The sequence below is a fragment of the Oryx dammah genome, unplaced genomic scaffold (assembly GCF_014754425.2).
Source record: "Oryx dammah isolate SB20612 unplaced genomic scaffold, SCBI_Odam_1.1 HiC_scaffold_15, whole genome shotgun sequence".
Taxonomy (NCBI): Eukaryota; Metazoa; Chordata; class Mammalia; order Artiodactyla; family Bovidae; genus Oryx; species Oryx dammah.
In genome coordinates this window covers 31,133,268-31,152,770 of record NW_024070199.1, presented here as the reverse complement: position 1 = coordinate 31,152,770, position 19,503 = coordinate 31,133,268, and the positions used below count along the sequence as shown (strand labels likewise).

Sequence of the window (19,503 nt, the reverse complement as noted above, 5' to 3'; positions counted from 1 at the left end):
ATGTCATATGCTGTATACATGGAAAGTGACTGAATTCTATTTCCTGGAGTTCCCATTGGTTTGTCTATGGAAATTACTGTTTGTATCATATGTTTTTAGCATCTTTTATTTTTACATTGGTACTCTAATTTTTTTATGTGTAAACTTCTTGAAGGCAGGTGCTATAATTCTGTGTTTTCTTTAAAAATGATTATACTGAATAAATAGTACATTGCAAGGTTGCAAAAAATGTACAGTGAATGATGAAAAGGGTATAAATGAGATTTGAACTGCTATTTTACTACACTTTCTCTAGAAAGTTATACTAATTTTAATGAGGAAGTAAGAGTAAAGAAAGTTGGGAACCTTTTTCTCTTTCAATAATAGTCTGTATTAAATATTATGTTGAGAATAAAGTTTATTATTAAGAGAAACCCTTATAAATGTTTCTCCAAAACAATTTCATGTATTTAATGTTTTAGTAGCTTTAGAAATAAAAGGGTGTAAGTGTTGCACTTTTATTGATTTGTGTTGTATGGCCAGAATATTAGTTTTTTAATGTATATCTAAAAGAAAATCAGAGATTTCTGAATTGTTAAAAATTTTATAAATGATCATTTTTAAATTGAGATATAATTGCTATATTATGAATTAGTTTCAGGTATACAATATAATGTTTCTGTATATGTGTATATTGTGAAATGTTCACCATGAGTCTAGTTAACATCCATTACCAATACATAGCTGCAGGTTTTTTTTCTGGTTGAGTACTTTTAAGATTTACTCTTTTAGCAACTTTGAAATACACGATACTGTAAATTTTGTATATTACTATAGTAACCACACTGTACTTTATATCCCAGGACTTACTTATTTAAATAGCTGGAAGTTTGGACTCTTTGACTACCTGAATCCATTTTGCTTACCTACCTTTACAGCCACCAATCTGTTCTCTATAACTTTGGTTCAATTAAATTAATTATATATTTTTAAAGCTTCCACATATAAGTGAGATCATATGGTATTAGTCTTTCTCTTTTTCACTTATTTCACTTAGCATAATGCCCTCAAGGTCCATTTATGTTGTTGTAAATGGTAAGATTTCTTTCTTTTTATGGCTGAATAATATTCCTTTGTTGTATATATACCACATTTTCTTTATCCATTCATCAATGAGTGAATACTTAGGTTGCTTCCATTTTTTGGCTAATGTGAAGAATTCTGCAATGAATAAAGGGATGCAGATACTTTTTCAAATTAGGGTGTTCATTCTCTTAAGATAAATACCCAGAAATGGAATTGCTGAATTATATGGTAGTTCCAGTTCTCATTTTTTGTGGAACCTCCGTAATGTTTTCTGAAGTGGCTGGATCAGTTTGTACTTATACTACAAGTGCACAAAGGTACTGTTTTCTCTTTTCTCCACATTCTTGCTGATGCCTGTTTCTTTATCTTTTTGATAGTAACTGTTCTAACGGGTATGAAGTGATAACCTGTTGTGGTTTTGATTTGCATTTCCCTGATGGTTAGTGATGTTGAGTGCCCTTCCATGTACAGGTTGGCTGTTTGTAAGTCTTCTCTGGAAAAATGTCTGTTCAGAACCTCTGCCCATTTTTCTAATTGGATTTCTCTTTTTTTTTTTTTTTGCTATTAAGTGAGTTCTTTTATATTTTGAATATTAATCTCTTAACAGATATATGATTTGTAAAAATTTTCTCCCATTTTATAGGTTACCTTTTCATTTGGTTGATGGTTTCCTTTACTGTGCAGAAGCTTTTTAGTCTGATGTAGTCTCACTTGTTTATTTTTATTTCTCTTGCTTTTGCTTTTGTTGTCAAATGCAAAAAATCGTCTCCAGGACTGATGTCAAGGAGCTTGCTACTATGTCTTTTCTTAGGAGTTTAATGGCTTCACATATTATGTTCAAGTCTTTAATCCTTTTGAGTTAGTTTTTGTTTGTGTTATAAGATAGTTTTGTTCTTTTGCATGTGACTATCCAGTTTTCCTGACACCATTTGTGAAGACACTGTCCTTTTTCCATTCTGTACTCTTGGCTTCTTTGTTGTATTTTATTGGCAGTATACAAGTGGATTGATTTCTGGGCTTTTTATATTTTTCCATTCATCTTTGTGTCTATTTTTATGTCAATATCATACTGTTTTGACTACTGTAGCTTTATAATGTAGTTTGAAATCAGGAAGCATGATGCTTCCAGCTTTGTCCTTCTTTCTCAAGGCTGCTTAGACTCTTCCATGTATTTTGTGGTTCCATACAAATTTTAAAACTTTTATTTTTATTTTGTTTTATTTTTGTGAAAAAATGCCTTTGGAATGTTGATAAGGATTGCAGTAGATCTAAAGATTGCTTTGAATAGAGTAAGCATTTTAGCAATATTAATTCTCCCAATCCATGGACATCTTTCTTTTGTTTGTGTTTTTTTTACTTTTTTTTCACCAATGTCTTACAATTTTCAGTGTTCATGTCTTCTGTCTCCTTTGTTAAGTAAATTCCTGGGTATTCTTTTTATTCAATTTTTTGAATCTCAGTTGTAAATGAAATTGTTTTAATTTCTCTGTTAGTTCACTGTAAGCTTATAGAAATGGAACTGATTTTTGTATAGTGACTTTTGCATTATGAAGCTTTGCCAACTTTATTCTAACAGTTGTGTGTGTGTGTGTGTGTGTGTGTGTGTAGTCTTTAGGATTTTTTAAATAACATCGTGTCATCTGTAAATAGATTGTAAAACCATCACTTTCTAGTTTGTGTGCTTTTTGTTTCTTTTCCTTGCCTAATTGCTCTGACTAGGACTTTCAACTGTGTTGAATAGATGTGGCAAGATGAGCATTGTTGTCTTTTTCCTGATCTTAGGGGAAAAGTTTTTATCTTTTCATTGTTGAATATGATGGTATCTGTGGCTGTGTCAGATACAGCCTTTATTATGTTGAGATATATTTGCTCTGTACTTGGCTTTGTTGAGAGTTTTTTTTTTAATGTCATAAATGGATGTTGAATTTTGTCACATGCTTTCTCTCCATCTATTGAGATGTCATATGATTTTGTTATTCTTTATTTTTTTGTTAATGTCAGGCTTGTATCCCTGGATTAAATCCCACTTGATCAAGGGTGTGTGATCCTTTTGATGTATTGTTAAATTTGCTTTGCTAATGTTTTGTTGAGGCTTTTTGTATATGTTCACCAGAGATACTGGCCTGTAATTTTCTTTTCTTGTTGCATCCTTGTTTTGCTTTGATATCAGTGTAACTCTGGACTTTTTAATATGAGTTTGGAAGAATTTCCTCCTCTTTTATATTTTGGAAGAGTTTGGCAAGAATTGGTATTGATTCTTCTTTCAATCTCTGGTAGAATTCACTGGTTAAACCACCTGGTCCTGGACTTTTGTTGATTGGGAGCCTTTTAATTACTGATTTAATCACCTTAGTGGTGATTGATCTGTAGTAAATAGTCATTTTTAAGTCAAAAGAGGAGTAATAGTAAACCTTAAAAGAGGCCTCTGTCCTTTTGTGATTTATGGCTTATGATTTATTTATTACTCCATAAATTTGTAGCTAAAACTTAAAAACTTTTAAAGAAATCTCTTAAAAAGCTGTAGAATTTTTCTAAATTACTGATTGAAATACTTATTTGCAGATTTAACAGTGAAATCATTTAGTTAATGAATACTAGAATCTAAGAATCTTTCACCAGTTTTAAGTATTTTAACTTAAATTGTCATTTAAGTTAAATTCTCAGTGTTTTTCCATTCACTTTATTTTTAGTATTGATCATTGCAAAATTCTCAAAATGGAGCCTGTTAATTCTTGACATTTTTTGTTAGGAACAATTTCTCACTTCAGTTTCCTTTTCTACTTTAAAGTGAATGTGTTCAAGGCTCAGGGCTAAAAGCAGGTCATGTTGTAACAAATGAACTTATTATTGATAAAATAAGGTCAATGGTCTTGGTTGAAAATGTTCACACACATGCTAACAACCAGAGTCAGGAAAGTTAAAACCAGTTATAAATTCTGAATTTCTAAAATACAAAAAAACTAAAAAGGAAGACAAAAGGTTAATGCTCAGTGTTGTGAGCATTGCTTGTGCTCAGCCACACTCTGTCCCCTTGCAAACTGCAGTCACGCTCACTCACTCCTGAAGGGTCGACTTTCTTCCTGTCTCTCCCACTGAAGTTGGCGTTCACAGTGCCTGTGCGTTGTCTGTGTGTCAATTTCTTGCCAGGTCTTTGCTGTTCCTGCAGGTTCACTGTTGTCTTTGTACAGATGACTGCCACGTCTGTAACTGTAGCCTGGTAAGAATTCATTTCCCACTAGAAGGTCCTGTAGGAACCACGAACTACAGATTTTCACGAAATCCCATCTTTCCTCTCCCTGAAGTGAGTTGCTTCTTTTTAACTTTACAGGTTACGTTAATAACGCTGACTTTATTCCAGTCCCCCCAAGTTCAGAACCTTGCATTTGTTATACATGGCTTCATTTCATTCTTCTTAAAAGCAGGACCTTGATCATTTTGCTCCAGTCACACTGTCCTCCTTGCTTTTCCTCAAATACGCCGAGCGTGCCCCTGCTTCCGGGCCTTGCATTTGTATTTGCTGCAACTGGGAAGTGCTCTCCCTGCAGGGTCTGCCCAGCTTGCCTGTGCTCTACCTTCAGACCCTCTTCACATGTCACACTTCAGGCTGCCTTTACTTAAACCTCCAGTGAAGTCCCAGCCCTGTCCTCCTCTCTGTCTTAACACTGTTTGAATTTTCTCTGTGGTACTTGTAAATACTGAGTATTTATGATTATTACCTTTCTTTTTCGTTAGGGTGTAAGCCCCTTGAGTATGAGGACTTTATCACTGTTGTTTACTGTTTTAGCATCTGTGACCGGCATAGTAAATTATAAGTAAATAATTTTTGAATGAATGAAATTGTCATTCTCTGGACAGATTGAGCTATTTGTTTCTCCTTGAAAAATATCCTGAATTTTCCTACTTCTTTATATCCTTTCTCAGATATTAAAATGAATTCTTTCACTTTTCTTTTCCTTTTTTTTCCCCATTTCTCTCTTTTCTTTCTTTTTTTTTTTAAACAAAAGTGAGATTATTTGTTTACTTTTCTTAGACTATAATACCCTTGGGCTTTTCCCCTTTCTATTGCCTACTTTGTCTTAATTGATGTATAGTTGATTTACAGTATTCTGTTGGCTTCAGGTGTTCAACACAGTGATTTGATATCTTTATACATTATAAAATGAACACCAGGATAAATCTGGTTAACACCTGTCACCATACAGAGTCCCTAACTGTAGTCAGCCATGCTGTCTATTACATCCTCATGACTGACTTGGTTTTATAGCTGGAAGTTTGTACCTCTTCATCCACTTCACTTGTGTCCTGCACGCTGCCACCCTCCTCTCCTCTGGTGACTACCAGTATGTGCTATCTATGAATCTACCTCTGCTTCATTGTGTTTATTTGTTTTGTTATTTTGATTCCACATATAAGAGAGTATTTGTCTTTGACTTATTTCACTTAGCACTTTGAGGACAAAGTTCCTTCATGTTGTTGAAATGGCAGGATTTCATTCTTAAATTTATGGATGAGTAATACTCCTCTGTGTATGTGTGTGATTGTGTGTGGGTGGATGTTTGTTTGTGTGTGTTCTGGGTTAGGGAGCATAGAAACAGACAGGATAAAACATTGCCAATTCTTATTTTTTCAAGTTTTCAGTATCAAATTATATTTTCCTGAAATGGATGCTCTTTAATCTGTGTGGTTTAACTGGTTCAGACTGTGGAGAAACAAATACTTTCCTTCTTACAGATGACACTTTTAAAAATTTTCCCAGATTGTATTTTTTTTTTTTTTAACCAGTGAGGATTTCTTTTATGGCTTATATTTAAGTTGTGGTATACTCTCCAACCTTATAGGAAGTCAGTTTATTGCTGCAGATAGATTCATAGGGAATTTAATTGTAAATGGTGGGTGCTTTTATGAACATGGTATGTTCGTTAAGTGGTATGTTCCATACCCTCTGTTGTCTCTTTAATTTTCTGTTGATTAGTGGCACTATTTCTGTGACATTGATAAAATTATGTTTTGGAAGCATAAATAAGTGATGATTATAACATGGATAAACTGGGAAAATTGTGTTTTCCAAGAATGAATGTACTTAATGAGTATTTTCTTTTTTAAAAAATTGATTTATTTTAATTGGAGGCTAATTACTTTACAATATTGTATTGGTTTTGCCATACATCAACATGAATCCGCCATGGGTGTACATCCTCCCCTCCCCACCTCCCTCCCTGTACCATCCCTCTGGGTCATCCCAGTGCACCAGCCCTGAGCATCCTGTATCATGCATCGAACCTAGACCAGCGATTTGTTTCACATATGATATTATACATGTTTCAGTGCCATTCTCCCAAATCATCCCACCCTCGCCCTCTCCCACAGAGTCCAAAAGACTGTTCTATACATCTGTGTCTCTTGCTGTCTCACATACAGGGTTATTGTTACCATCTTTCTAAATTTCATATATATGTGTTAGTATACTGTATTGATGTTTTTCTTTCTGGCTTACTTCATTCTGTATAATAGGCTCCAGTTTCATCCACCTCTTAATGAGTATTTTCTAAAGGAGAAATTTCTTAACTTTTGATTTAGAACAACAGAATGAAATAGTTCAAGCTAGGTACTTTCAATAGAAATATAAGAAAATTTATTTTATCAAAGAATAATATGTAGGTGAAGATGTTAGTTTATCAGACAGTTGAGGAATAGTGCTATATTTTCCTTTTAATTTTGTTTACTGATTCTTAAAAGAATTAATGATACCACTTTTTACACCTGGGACATTTCTGGACTATGGGAAAATATTGCTAGACAAAACTTACATAGTTATAGGTACGTTTGAACTGTTGATTCAACAATTGATTGAATCAACTTGTTGAACTGTTGGTTCAAAAATATTTTCTCAAACCCGCTCGTGCTTCCTGGACCATTGGTTCTTTTGCCTAATTATTACCATTTTGTGTTTTTAGGCAGAGTCTTCATGTCAGGCCCATTTAGATAGCCTGTGACTTTACCTCTGTGTCACAGTTCTACCTCCTGTTTAGTAGTTGTGGTTGCAGAGGTGTATGGTCCCTAGTATGTCTGCCTGGGTGGATCATAGACCTGGCAGGCTTCCTTATTTTTATCCTTGGATGTGTGTTAGGAACAATGGCCCATCTAGCACAGAAAGCCTGTTTGCAAAGGACAGGTAATATTTTAGTTTTCATTCTGCCAAATAAAGTCATCACCATTTACCAACCCAGGCCAGTACATTCTTTTTTTTGAAAACTCCTTTATATTTAAATTTTGAGTCAATTTATGAATAATTTACAGAACAAATGTTGTAAATCCATTATGTTAGAAATTTTAATGTGAATTTAAGTATAGCAGACCTCTTTATGTCAAGTGAATTTTGATGCACAGATATCATAGAAGTCAAAAGAATGTTGTCCAGGTTGTTGCAAAATTTTATATAAGTCCTTTAGTCAGTTGAATGACTGACTAGAGGACTCATTTTTTTTTTAATAGATGTGTATAATCATCAGTGTGAGATGTCATATTAATATATGTGGTCAATTTCACCCACGTTACTAGAATCTCACATGCCACTTGCTGTTTATTCATATCCAACATTTAATGTGTCTAATCATTGTAAAAAATCTTTGTCAGTTTTCTCTTTTCTGTTATGGATGAAAAGTGAAAAATATGGAATTCTTACATATATTCAATCAAAACAAAATGCCAAAATCAGCAAGCTTTTAAAGTTTTTTTTTTTCTACTGAGGTATAATTGATTTATAATGTTATATGAATTTGAGGTATACCACATAAAGTACCTTCTTTAAAGATGGTGCAACAATTTAGGCAGCATAACATAAAAACTAGGTAATGATTTATTTCCCTACTGCGTCAATGGTGTAGGTCAGTGGTTGACAAATTCAACTTACTGGCTGCCTGTTTTTGCAAGTAAAATTTTTTTTAGCATGAATCTATATTAAGTCATTTACAGATGGCTGCTTCTGTGTTGTAAAATAGTTGAGTTGTGGGAGAGACAGTGTTGTCCATAAACTTAAAATATTTACCCTCTGATCCTTTAAGAGAAAGTTTGCCACCTCCTTTTCTCTGTGTTTCCTTTATTTTCTTTTTTTTTAAAAAAAGCTGTATTTTTAAAATTTTATACTTTTCTAGTGTAGTAGGATTAAGAATGATGAGAGGCACTGATGAAATAATACCTAGGAGTTTGAAGGAACTCTGTCTAGAGTAGAGGAAAAATAATACTGAGATCCTTTATTAGATTTATGAAAAGGTTCAATGAATCCATAATGTAATAGCAAGATGGAATGAGTTCTATTTCATTACTAAAGAATATAATAATGTTTTTTCCCTTTGGAAGACCTGTAGGACAGAATAAGAAGACTCTGTGAACAATTGATGATGAAACATCAACCTTTATAAATAAACTAAGGAAGTTTAACTGTTGTTAACCTTATAGCAAGTTTAACCATAGTAAGGACAAAAACCTTGGACAAAATGGGTCCTGTTGTTCCTGATGGTATTTATATATCCAGTGTTAATTCTTGTAAGTTCATACATTGTTACCTCATATTTTTCAAAAGTCATGGATTTTAACATTTAATCTGTCTTGGCTAGTTTTTTCTTTTTTTTTTTTTTTAATAAGAAACATTTTTAAAATTTGAGATGATGTTATGTATCTCCTCCCTTTTTTATTTTATTGAGATATAAAATTGAAGTGTAACACTGTATTAGTTTCAGGTACACAGTAGTATGATTTGATATTTGTATACACTGAAAGATCACAACCGTAAGTCTGATGATTTGATATTTGTATGCTTTGTGAAAGATCACAACAGTAAGTCTGATTCACATCTGTAACCATACATAGTTAACAAATCTTTTTTTTTTTTCCTTGTGATGAATACTGTTGAGATCTACTCTCTTAGCAATTTTCAGATGCCCAAGACAGTGTTAGGAATTACAGTTACTGTGCTGTACATGTACATTAAGTTCCCATGGCTTTTTTGTTTTATTGCCAGAAGTTTGTATCTTTTGACCTCTTCACCTTTTTCACCTACTCTCTCCCCATTCCCACCTCTGGCAACCACCAGTCTGTTCTCAGTATCTATGAGCTTGGTTTGGTGTTGTATTGATTTGATTTTAGATTCCACATGTAAATGAGACCATACAGTATTTGTCTTTTTCTGACTTAACTTGACTTAGCATAATGCCCTCAAGGTCCATCTAAGTTGTTGCAAATGGCAAGGTTTTGTTCTTTTTACAGGTTAAGTAGTAGTCTATTGTGTGTATTTATCTTCTTTGGGAATCCCCTCTTAACTCATTTTAAATGTTCAATCCACAGTATTCTCCCCTACTGCATTATTTGACATTGGCTACAGCAGGTTTTTTTCTGTGACAAGCCATAGATTGTATAGCATAAGTTTGTTTTTTTAAGATAGATATTTGGATTTGCTGTTTGCTTTCTCTGGAGTGTGAAGAATCTTTTGATTTTTCCAGTTTCTGTTGTTAAAATGAGGCAGCTGAATGTATCACTAAAATTCAAATATTAGTGTGAAAAATGTATGTTATGATCTCCTAATTATGTTCACATTATCACTTAAATTTTTATTAATCATCATAATCAGGGTTATTTTGTTCCAACAGCTTTGAGGGGAGAATTTGTGCTGAGGCACATAATACAATAACGATTTCAAAATGTGATTATAAGAGAATGAAAATTCTTAGTTTGACAGAAAATTTTTCCTTTTACAGTAAGGTTAAATATTTTTAGGTGACTGTTTTTCCTTGTTCTTGGCAATTTTAAGAGATTTTAAGAGATATAATTTTAAGAGATTATTAAATAAGTATGTATTTCTTTTGGTATGGAGTTAGCAGGACCATTAAAATGAGCTATAATCTGCTTTTAAAAATGTATTCATAATAAAGGAATGGTCATAAATCTTTTGTCTTTGTTTTTTTAAGGCCAGAGGAGCAGATGTTCCAGAAATTCCTGGAGACCTTAGTCTTAAGACATGTGGCAGTACAGCCAGTATGAAGGTTAAACATGTGAAAAAGTAAGTATAATATTACAATGAGTTTTAAGTGAGTTCCAATCAATGAAAATCAGTTTTTTAGTTCTCCTAAAACTTTTATCCAGATTTCTCACTAAATGAGCTCTTACTGTCCATACGTTGAATAATACTGTTATGACTCAACTGTTAGCAGAACAGGTCTGAAGATTACATGTCTAAAAATATACTTTAATTTTGTTCTTGGAATAACTTTCATGTTATTTTCTGTTATGTTGTGTTTGTTCAATAGTAACAATTCAAGTATATCTTTTTTGGTACATTTAATACATGCTCTCAGTCATTTAGAAAAGTCAGTTTTGGTATTTTGAGTTAGGATATCGCTGTTTCTCAGCTCTGCATTTGAGAAAGCCTGACGTGGATGCCAGTGTTAGACTCTGAAGTGAAATATCTGAGGGTATCCATTTCAGTTTTAGACAGAAAAGGCATCTTTTCACCTGGTAAAGGGTTAGATAGCTATGTTTTTATCCTAAGTGGAGGAAAGACAAGGATAAAATTTTCATTCTGCATCCAGACCCACCAATCCAGGACTGATGGGCTGTGACAACATTCACAGGTAAACGCTGGCTTTGTGTTTGGTGGTGGGAATGCTGCTTCTGCTTAGAGCAGGCTGTTCACAGTCTCCATGACATTTACCGAAAGCACAGTCTTTCTAGGGCCATTGACGTGGGTCAAGATCAGGAGAGTACTGTAGCGATGCTTATTTTATTTTATTTTTTTTTTGGTTTTGACCTGTGCACTTCCCATTTGCCTCTGTGTTTCTGAAGAGCTTTGAGTGGATATATGTACTCATGCGCATGTGCTTATTAAACGTTTTGCTTGCTGCACGAGCTCTTAAACCTGTCTTATTTCCTCCTCAGGCTTAGTAATTCCGATGGTTCCGAGATCTTATCTCTCATGTATTTCATCTACCGCAGGTTGCCCTTCACTAAAGGTCACTTTCCGAAGATGGCTGAATGTGCACATTTCCATTATGAGAACGTGGAGTTTGGCAGCATACAGGTATATTTGAGATATTTCCTACACACTGAAGCGAGGCGTATTTATGTCTATATCTGTATATCCGATAGGTGACACCTAGAAGGAGTTTTTCCTATTGATGTCTTATTGGTTGATGTGAAAATTTCTATTCTTTTTCTCTTGACCAATATTTGACATGTGATGACTCCTATTTCAAGTAGTATTTCAAGAAACAGTGTAATCCAATCAGTATAAATTTCAGAATTTCTGTCAGATTCCTAGACTGTTCTGCAGCATGAACTGTTTTAGTGCTTACCTGACTCCTGTATGGGTCGTAGTGGTGATGGATGAATCAGTCAAGGTGAAGGTAGAGTAGGATTAGGCAGAGAAGTGCTGATGGAATTTTTTTTCAATGTTTTTCTTATTGTGAAGTATATTATGTGTAGCCATGTATATAAAACACATACATTTATACATATATATTATGTACATATTTATGTACATTTTAAAGTCTAGGTTAAGAGAGAAATTTCTTGTGTCCCTCTTGTTGCATTTGTCTTCCCTACCCCAGTGGTTACTTACACCATTACTTTTGTAGTATTTATTACCTTACATCTTTTAAATAGTTTTACTGTCTATATGCATCCCTAATCAATATGGTACTTAGCTTTACTTGTTTTTGAGCTTTATATAATTGGAATTATTCTAATTTGTTCAGCAAATATTTACTGAGCAAGTACTATGTGAGGCACTGTTTTAGGTGCTTTGGCTGTGCTAGTGAACAACAGCAACCAAAATCAAAGACCCATTCTTAAAGAGCATAGATGTCCAAGAACATAAGAGCTATTGTAAAAAGAGTAGAGCAGGGTAAGAAGAGTCAGGGGTCCCTAGGGGCGGGTGGGTAGCCCACCCATCAAACCAGGGTGCACTTCATTATTGAATGTATTCTTTCTTGCTTCTTTCATTTAACATTGTGAAATTTATTCCTGTGGATGTATACAGATACAGTTTGTTCAGTTTGTTCGTAGCTGTGTATTAACTCACAGTGTGCATATGTCACAAGTAACTTACCAATTCTTTCATTTGTCTGAAATTTGGGTCATTGTCAGTTTTTGGCTTTAAGCTTAAACAGCATCTCAGTGAACTTTGTTTTACATGAAACCTGATGTACAAATGCCAAACTACTTTTTAAAGTGGTTTACAAATGTATACTTCCATAAGCAGTAAACAGTAGTTGTCCCACATTCTTCCCACATTCTTGGTTGTTTGATACTTGTTAATTTTTACCAATCTGATGGGGACGTAGTTCTCTCTCACTGCATTTTAATTAGCAGTCTCCTAATTTCTGATACAGTTGCCTATCTTTTCAAATGTTTATTGGGCATTTGAGAGTCCTAGTGTTTTAAACTCTAGATCAGCCCTTTGCTTGTTCTGTTTTATAGATTTGCTTATATTTTTCTTCTTCATTCAGGGAAATGCTTTACATATTTTGGATATTAGCCTTTTCATGTTGCATCTAGTCCTTTGTTGTTTTTGTATGTGAACTGAAAATACTTTCTCTCACACTGTGGCCTGCTTTTTAAATTTTATTCTGCTTTTAGTATGTAGATTATTTTATTCTTCATTTTATGTCTGTGTATTTGTATAAATCTTCCAACTTGTGGTTTCCCTGTCATATTTCAGATGATTTTCCCTACTCTGAAGTTATGAAGATACTGTCCTAATTTTTTTTCTTAAAGGTTTCATAGTTTTGACTTTAACATTCAGGTTACTTGTAATTGTTATATATGTATAGTGTAAAAGGAGCAATGTTAATAATTTAGAACCTCTAGTGTGACAACCAGTCAGGGGACATAAACTATAGCACTGGGGCTGGGCCTTGATGCCCTTCTCCTGTGCAGAGAACTGTCCTTAATAGTCGTATGGGTCGTTGGTGAAACAACATTTCAATATTTTAACACTGTGGTACCCACCAGCCTTTTAAAAAAGAGTACAACCTTACTTTAAAGTATGACCAGCTATGTTAGTCAGAGTTCTGTAGTGAAACAGAACAAAATTGTGTGTGTGTGTATGAATATGTGTAAGGATTGTGTGTGTGTCAATATGTGTAAAGAGAGAGAGAGTGAGAGGTTTTAAGGAGTTGGCTCATGTGGTTGTACAGATTTTGTGAGTCCAGACTCTCCAGAGTAGGCTAAAGACCAAAGGAAGAGCTGCTATTGCAGTTTGAGTCCTAGGGTATTCTGCCGTCAGAGTTCCCTCTGCTTCATGGGAGGTCAGTCTTCTTTTCTGTTAAGACCTGCAACTGACTGGAGAGTAATCTTTTCTCCTTCCCCTTTTCCCTTTCCATTATGAAGGGTAATCTACTTTACTCAAAGTCTACTGAATTAAATGTTAATGTCATCTAAAAAATAGCAGTAACGTTTGGAATAATGTTTGGCGAAGAGTTGACACATAAAATTAACTATCACAGTCTACCCCTTTTCAGCTTGGCACTCCTTAAACTACACTTACCACCAAAAAAAACAATAATAAGGTCATATTTCTGTCTAGCATGATTAGCTACTTTTTATACAACTGAAACCACTAACCCTTTTCCTAGAGAAGGATGCTAAGTCCTTGGGTAGTGTTTGCTTTTCTTGATAACCTATAACTAAAATACTATGATGTAAAGTTAAAAAAAAAAAAAAAACTTAAATACCATGATATACATCTTACATCATAGAAGGCAATAAAAGGGGGAAGAAAACGAAAGTATTTGCTTCTTGTGCCTGCATGCGTGCAAACACACTACACACAAACATATTCATAATAAAATAAGGGGTAAGTACTCTTAACAAGTATAGTTCTTGGTTCTGTGAATGGTCAGGTTGTAGGTGGTGTTACAGTTGCCTTCATCCACTACTCATTCTGTATTTTCCTCAGCAAGAACTTCAGCTGATTGTGGTTCTTTACCTGGTAAGATGACCCAAATCTTCATTCTGGGTCTGGCCATTAATAGTCCTGCCTGAATTGGGTTCTTGTTATTTTCCATTTAGTTTATGATGGGGTATGGTGATACTAAGAGACACCCTGGGGGGTCCCATACAGTCAGACTACTCTGCGTTACTTCCATCACAGTACAGTTGACCAGTTTCCCCCATAGTGAGGATCAGTCATACCAGCAAACAGCATAATTCCCTTCTCTGCTTGTTGATTTAAAGGTGTAAGGAACCCAGAGGAGCTCAACAACCCTCTTAACTTCCAGTTCTGTGTCTTCTAGTGGAAACATTCCTCCCTTTGGAACTAAGACCTCTAGGCCAGTAGAGCATATAGCTGTGATGACAGGAAGCACCAATTTTGCTAGTGAGTCACTAAGAGTAATATTTGAGTGGTGCCACTCCCATTTTCCACCCCCTTGATTCCTGGTTCTTCAGTCTGACTAAAGACACAAATGACTTTGTGTCTCATAGTAAAGAGAGCATGGCTCATCCATGGCATGATGGGTCTATAGAGACACCGATTATAGTGCCCTTGGATACTTGGAATCAAACACTGGTAAGAGACAAGGTTTCTGGACTAACGCACATATGATATCTTTGAACATTTTTGTCAAACCAATGAATATAGTAAAATTTTCATTTCCCTAATGATTAGTAATGTTCATCATCTTTTTATATACTTATTGTCATTTGATAATTTGAAATCGTCTTGTGAGAAATGTTTAGAAATCCTTTCTGCATTTTTGAATTGAGTTGTTTACTTTTTTGTTGTTGAGTTTTAGAAATTCTTTACATAATAGCCTATTGTGCTTTTAATTTAAAGTGAGTCTTCTTATAGACAGCAGATGGGAATACCAGACCATCTGACCTGCCTCTTGAGAAATCTGTATGCAGGTCAGGAAGCAACAGTTAGAACTGGACATGGAACAACAGACTGGTTCCAAATAGGAAAAGGAGTGCGTCAAGGCTGTATATTGTCACCCTGCTTATTTAACTTATATGTAGAGTACATCATGAGAAATGCTGCACTGGAAGAAACACAAGCTGGAATCAAGATTGCCGGGAGAAATATCAATAACCTCAGATATGTAGATGATACCACCCTTATGGCAGAAAGTGAAGAGGAACTAAAAAGCCTCTTGATGAAAGTGAAAGAGGAGAGTGAAAAAGTTTGCTTAAAGCTCGACATTCAGAAAATGAAGATCATGGTATCCGGTCCCATCACTTCATGGGAAATAGATGGTGAAACAGTGGAAATAGTGTCAGACTTTATTTTGGGGGGCTCCAAAATCACTGCAGATGGTGACTGCAGCCATGAAATTAAAAGACTCTTGGAAGAAAAGTTATGACCAACCTAGATAGCATATTCAAAAGCAGAGACATTACTTTGCCGACTAAGGTCGGTCTAGTCAAGGCTATGGTTTTTCCTGTGGTCATGTATGGATGTGAGAGTTGGACTGTGATGGGGGCTGAATTCCGAAGAATTGATGCTTTTATTTTTTAAAAATATTTATTTTTATTTATTTATTTGGCTGCACAGGGTCTTTTGTGGCATGTGGGATCTAGTTCCCCAACCAGGGATCAAACCAAGGGCCTCAGCATTGAGAGCTCAGAGTCTTAGCCACTGGACCACCAGGGGAGTCCCAGAATTGATGCTTTTAAACTGTGGTGTTGAAGAAGACTCTTGAGAGTCCCTTGGACTGCAAGGAGATCCAACCAGTCCATTCTAAAGATCAGCCCTGGGATTTCTTTGGAAGGAATGATGCTAAAGCTGAAACTCCAGTACTTTGGCCACCTCATGCGAAGAGTCGACTCATTGGAAAAGACTCTGATGCTGGGAGGGATTGGGGGCAGGAGGAGAAGGGGACGACAGAGGATGAGATGGCTGGATGGCATCACTGACTCGATGGACGTGAGTCTGAGTGAACTCCAAGAGTTGGTGATGGACAGGGAGGCCTGGCTTGCTGCAATTCACGGGGTCGCAGAGTCGGACACGCCTGAGTGACTGAACTGAACTGAACTGATAGTTGGATCATGTATTTTTTTAATCATTGTGTCTGTCTTTGTCTTTTGATAGTCAAGTTTAATCCATTTCATCCATAGTAATTACTGATTAGAAAGAATTATTTGTCATTTTGGTATTTGTTTTCTATATATATTATAGATTTCATGGCCCTTATTTTCTGTATTAGTCCTATCTTGCTTTTAGTTAATATTTTGGTAGTGAAATGTTTCAATTCCTTTCTCATTTCCTTTTGTATCTATCTATAGATATTTTCTTTGTGGTTACCATGGGGATTACATTTAACATCCAAAAGCTATGACACTGATTTTACCAGCTTAACTTCAATGACATACGCAAGTTCTGCTCCTTTACAGCTTGATCCTCACACCTTTCAGTTGTTAATATCATATAATTACATCTTTTTACATTGTGTGCTCTAAAACATAAACTAACAATTCTTTTGAATATATTAATCTCTTAAATTCTGTAGAAAACAAATGTAGGGTTACAGACTAAACTTCCAGTACTCACTTTTAGACTTATAATTTTGAAAAAGTATCAGTTTCTTAAGTCATGTAGAAAACAAAAACTGATTATAGAGTGTTGTTACACAATCCCAGCTTTTGTGGTTGCCCATGTGTTTACCTTTACTGAGGTCTTTGTATGTTTTCTAATTCTTACCAAGTGTCCTTTCGTTGCAAACTGCAGGACTCTCTTGAGAATTTCTTGGAAAATATGCCTGATGTTAGTGAACTTCTTCAACTTTTGTTTATTTGGGAATGTCTTATTTTATGTCTCACTTTTGCTGGGTGGTTTGCTGGTTATAGTATTCTTGGTTGACAATTTTATTCTTTTAGAAATTTGAATTTCTTGGCCCACTGCCTTCTGGCCTCCAAAGTTTCTGATAAGAAATCTAATATCCTCATTGAAGATTCCTCATATGTGACTAGTTGCTTCTCTCTTGCGACTTTTAAGATTCTCTCATTGTATTTGCCTTTTGAAAGTTTGGTTATAATATTTCTTGTGTGGGTTTCTTGAAGTTTATCCTACTTGGAGTTTGTTGGGATTCTTGGCTGTTTATATTTATATCATCAGTCAAGTTTTATAAGTTTTCAGTGAGTATTCAGATATTCTCTCTACCCTTTGTTTGTCTCATTCTGAGACTCCCACAAGTCCCTTAGGCTCTATTCACTTTTCTTCACCCTTTTTTTCCCCCTATGCCTCAGAATCAGTAATTTCCATTGAGCAAACCTTACCTTCACGTTTACTGATTCTTTTTCTACTTGCTCACATTTGCACTTGTCTCTCTTGTGAAATATTCACTGTAGTTATTGTGCTTTCGGGTGCAGAATTTCTTTTTAGAAACTTCTTTTTGTTGGTATTTCCATTTGTTCATATGTCATCTTCTTTACTTTGTCCACATTGTCCTTTGGTTTTGGAGAGCATCTTTAAGGTGATTGCCATAAAGTCTTTTCCTAATAGATCCACTATCTTTTTTTTCGCAGATTGTTTCTGTTGATTTATTTTTTTTGCTTTGAACTAGCCATAGTTTCTGTTTCTTTGTGTACCTGGGTTTTTTTGTTGATTTGGACATTTGAATCTTAAAAGCAGCAAGAAGCAGCTAGTCACATACCAACTATCAGTTCAGTTCAGTCGCTCAGTCGTGTCCGACTCTTTGCGACCCCATGAATCACAGCACACCAGGCCTCCCTGTCCATCACCAACTCCCGGAGTTCACTCAGACTCACGTCCATCGAGTCCGTGATGCCATCCAGCCATCTCATCCTCTGTCATCCCCTTCTCCTCCTGCCCCTAGTCCCTCCCAGCATCAGGGTCTTTTCCAATGAGTCAACTCTTCGCATGAGGTGGCCAAAGTACTGGAGTTTCAGCTTTAGCATCATTCCTTCCAAAGAAATCCCAGGGCTGATCTCCTTCAGAATGGACTGGTTGGATCTCCTTGCAGTCCAAGGGACTCTCAAGAGTCTTCTCCAACACCACAGCTCAAAAGCATCAATTCTTCGGCGCTCAGCCTTCTTCACAGTCCAACTCTCACATCCATACATGACCACAGGAAAAACCATAGCCTTGACTAGACCGACCTTAGTCGGCAAAGTAATATCTCTGCTTTTGTATATGCTGTCTAGGTTGGTCATAACTTTTCTTCCAAGAGTCTTTTAATTTCATGGCTGCAGTCACCATCTGCAGTGATTTTGGAGCCCCCAAAAATAAAGTCTGACACTATTTCCACTGTTTCACCATCTATTTCCCATGAAGTGATGGGACCGGATACCATGATCTTCATTTTCTGAATGTCGAGCTTTAAGCAAACTTTTTCACTCTCCTCTTTCACTTTCATCAAGAGGCTTTTTAGTTCCTCTTCACTTTCTGCCATAAGGGTGGTGTCATCTGCGTATCTGAGGTTATTGATATTTCTCCTGGCAATCTTGATTCCAGCTTGTGTTTCTTCCAGCCCAGTGTTTCTCATGATGTACTCTGCATAGAAGTTAAATAAGCAGGGTGACAATATACAGCCTTGACGCACTCCTTTTCCTATTTGGAACCAGTCTGTTGTTCCATGTCCAGTTCTAACTGTTGCTTCCTGACCTGCATACAGATTTCTCAGGCAGGTCAAGGAAGTCAGTCCTGAATATTCATTGGAAGGACTGATGCTGAAGCTGAAACTGCAGTACTTTGGCCTCCAGATGTGAAGAATTGACTCATTTGAAAAGATTCTGATGCTGGGAAAGATTGAAGGCAGGAGGAGAAGGGGATGACAGATGATGAGATGATTGGTTGGCAACAGCGACTCAATGGACATGAGTTTCAGTAAACTCCAGGAGTTGGTGATGGACAGGGAGGCCCTGCGTGCTGCAGTCCATGGGGTCGCAAAGTGACTGAACTGAACTGAGTCACATGCACGTAGTAATGTGGCATCTCTGGAAATCTGATTTTCCCTTTTCCCTAAGGTTCTCTGGTTTTGTTTATTATTATTTTTTAAAACTTGTTGGCTCACTGTGTGCCAAGGACTAGCCTGATGTTTAAACTTAAGGTCTCCTCAGGTATTTCCTGAGTCTTCACTTCCCCATGGACCAGTGTGTGGTCACTTCCTAGTTTCCCCCATATATGCAATTGCTTTAGAATGTCCTAGTCTATGTCTGGCTCCCCAAAAGGAAAAAAGAAAAATTAAGGGGAAAGGAGGAGCACTGGCCTTTAAAATTCCGTGGAAGTGGCTTCAGGCAGTGGGGGAGGGTTTTCCAACAATACGGGGGTGTAACAACAATGACTATCTGCCTGTTGGCACCTCTGCTCTCTGGAGCAGCAGTTTTCAGAGTGCGGACCCTTTTCACTTGTGGGATTAGGGTCCTTCTGCCCACCCTGGCCCTCACAGGCCGCCTGCAGGATTGGGGTCCTTCTGCCCACCCTGGCTC

General features: G+C 35.9%; 1 protein-coding gene across 3 annotated transcripts in view; it reads left to right on the top strand.

Annotated features, from left to right (window-relative positions):
- ARHGAP32 (Rho GTPase activating protein 32) overlaps positions 1 to 19,503 on the top strand; it is a 128,616-nt gene that overhangs the window by 12,165 nt on the left and 96,948 nt on the right. For 2 of the 3 annotated variants that reach the window (XM_040255662.1, XM_040255660.1), the window contains 2 exons: positions 10,026 to 10,117; positions 11,050 to 11,134. In XM_040255662.1, the coding sequence (XP_040111596.1) occupies positions 10,026 to 10,117; positions 11,050 to 11,134 (177 nt within the window). Of the gene's footprint in view, positions 1 to 10,025; positions 10,118 to 10,646; positions 10,689 to 11,049; positions 11,135 to 19,503 lie in introns of all 3 variants that reach the window. The other variant, XM_040255663.1, reaches the window with a different exon arrangement.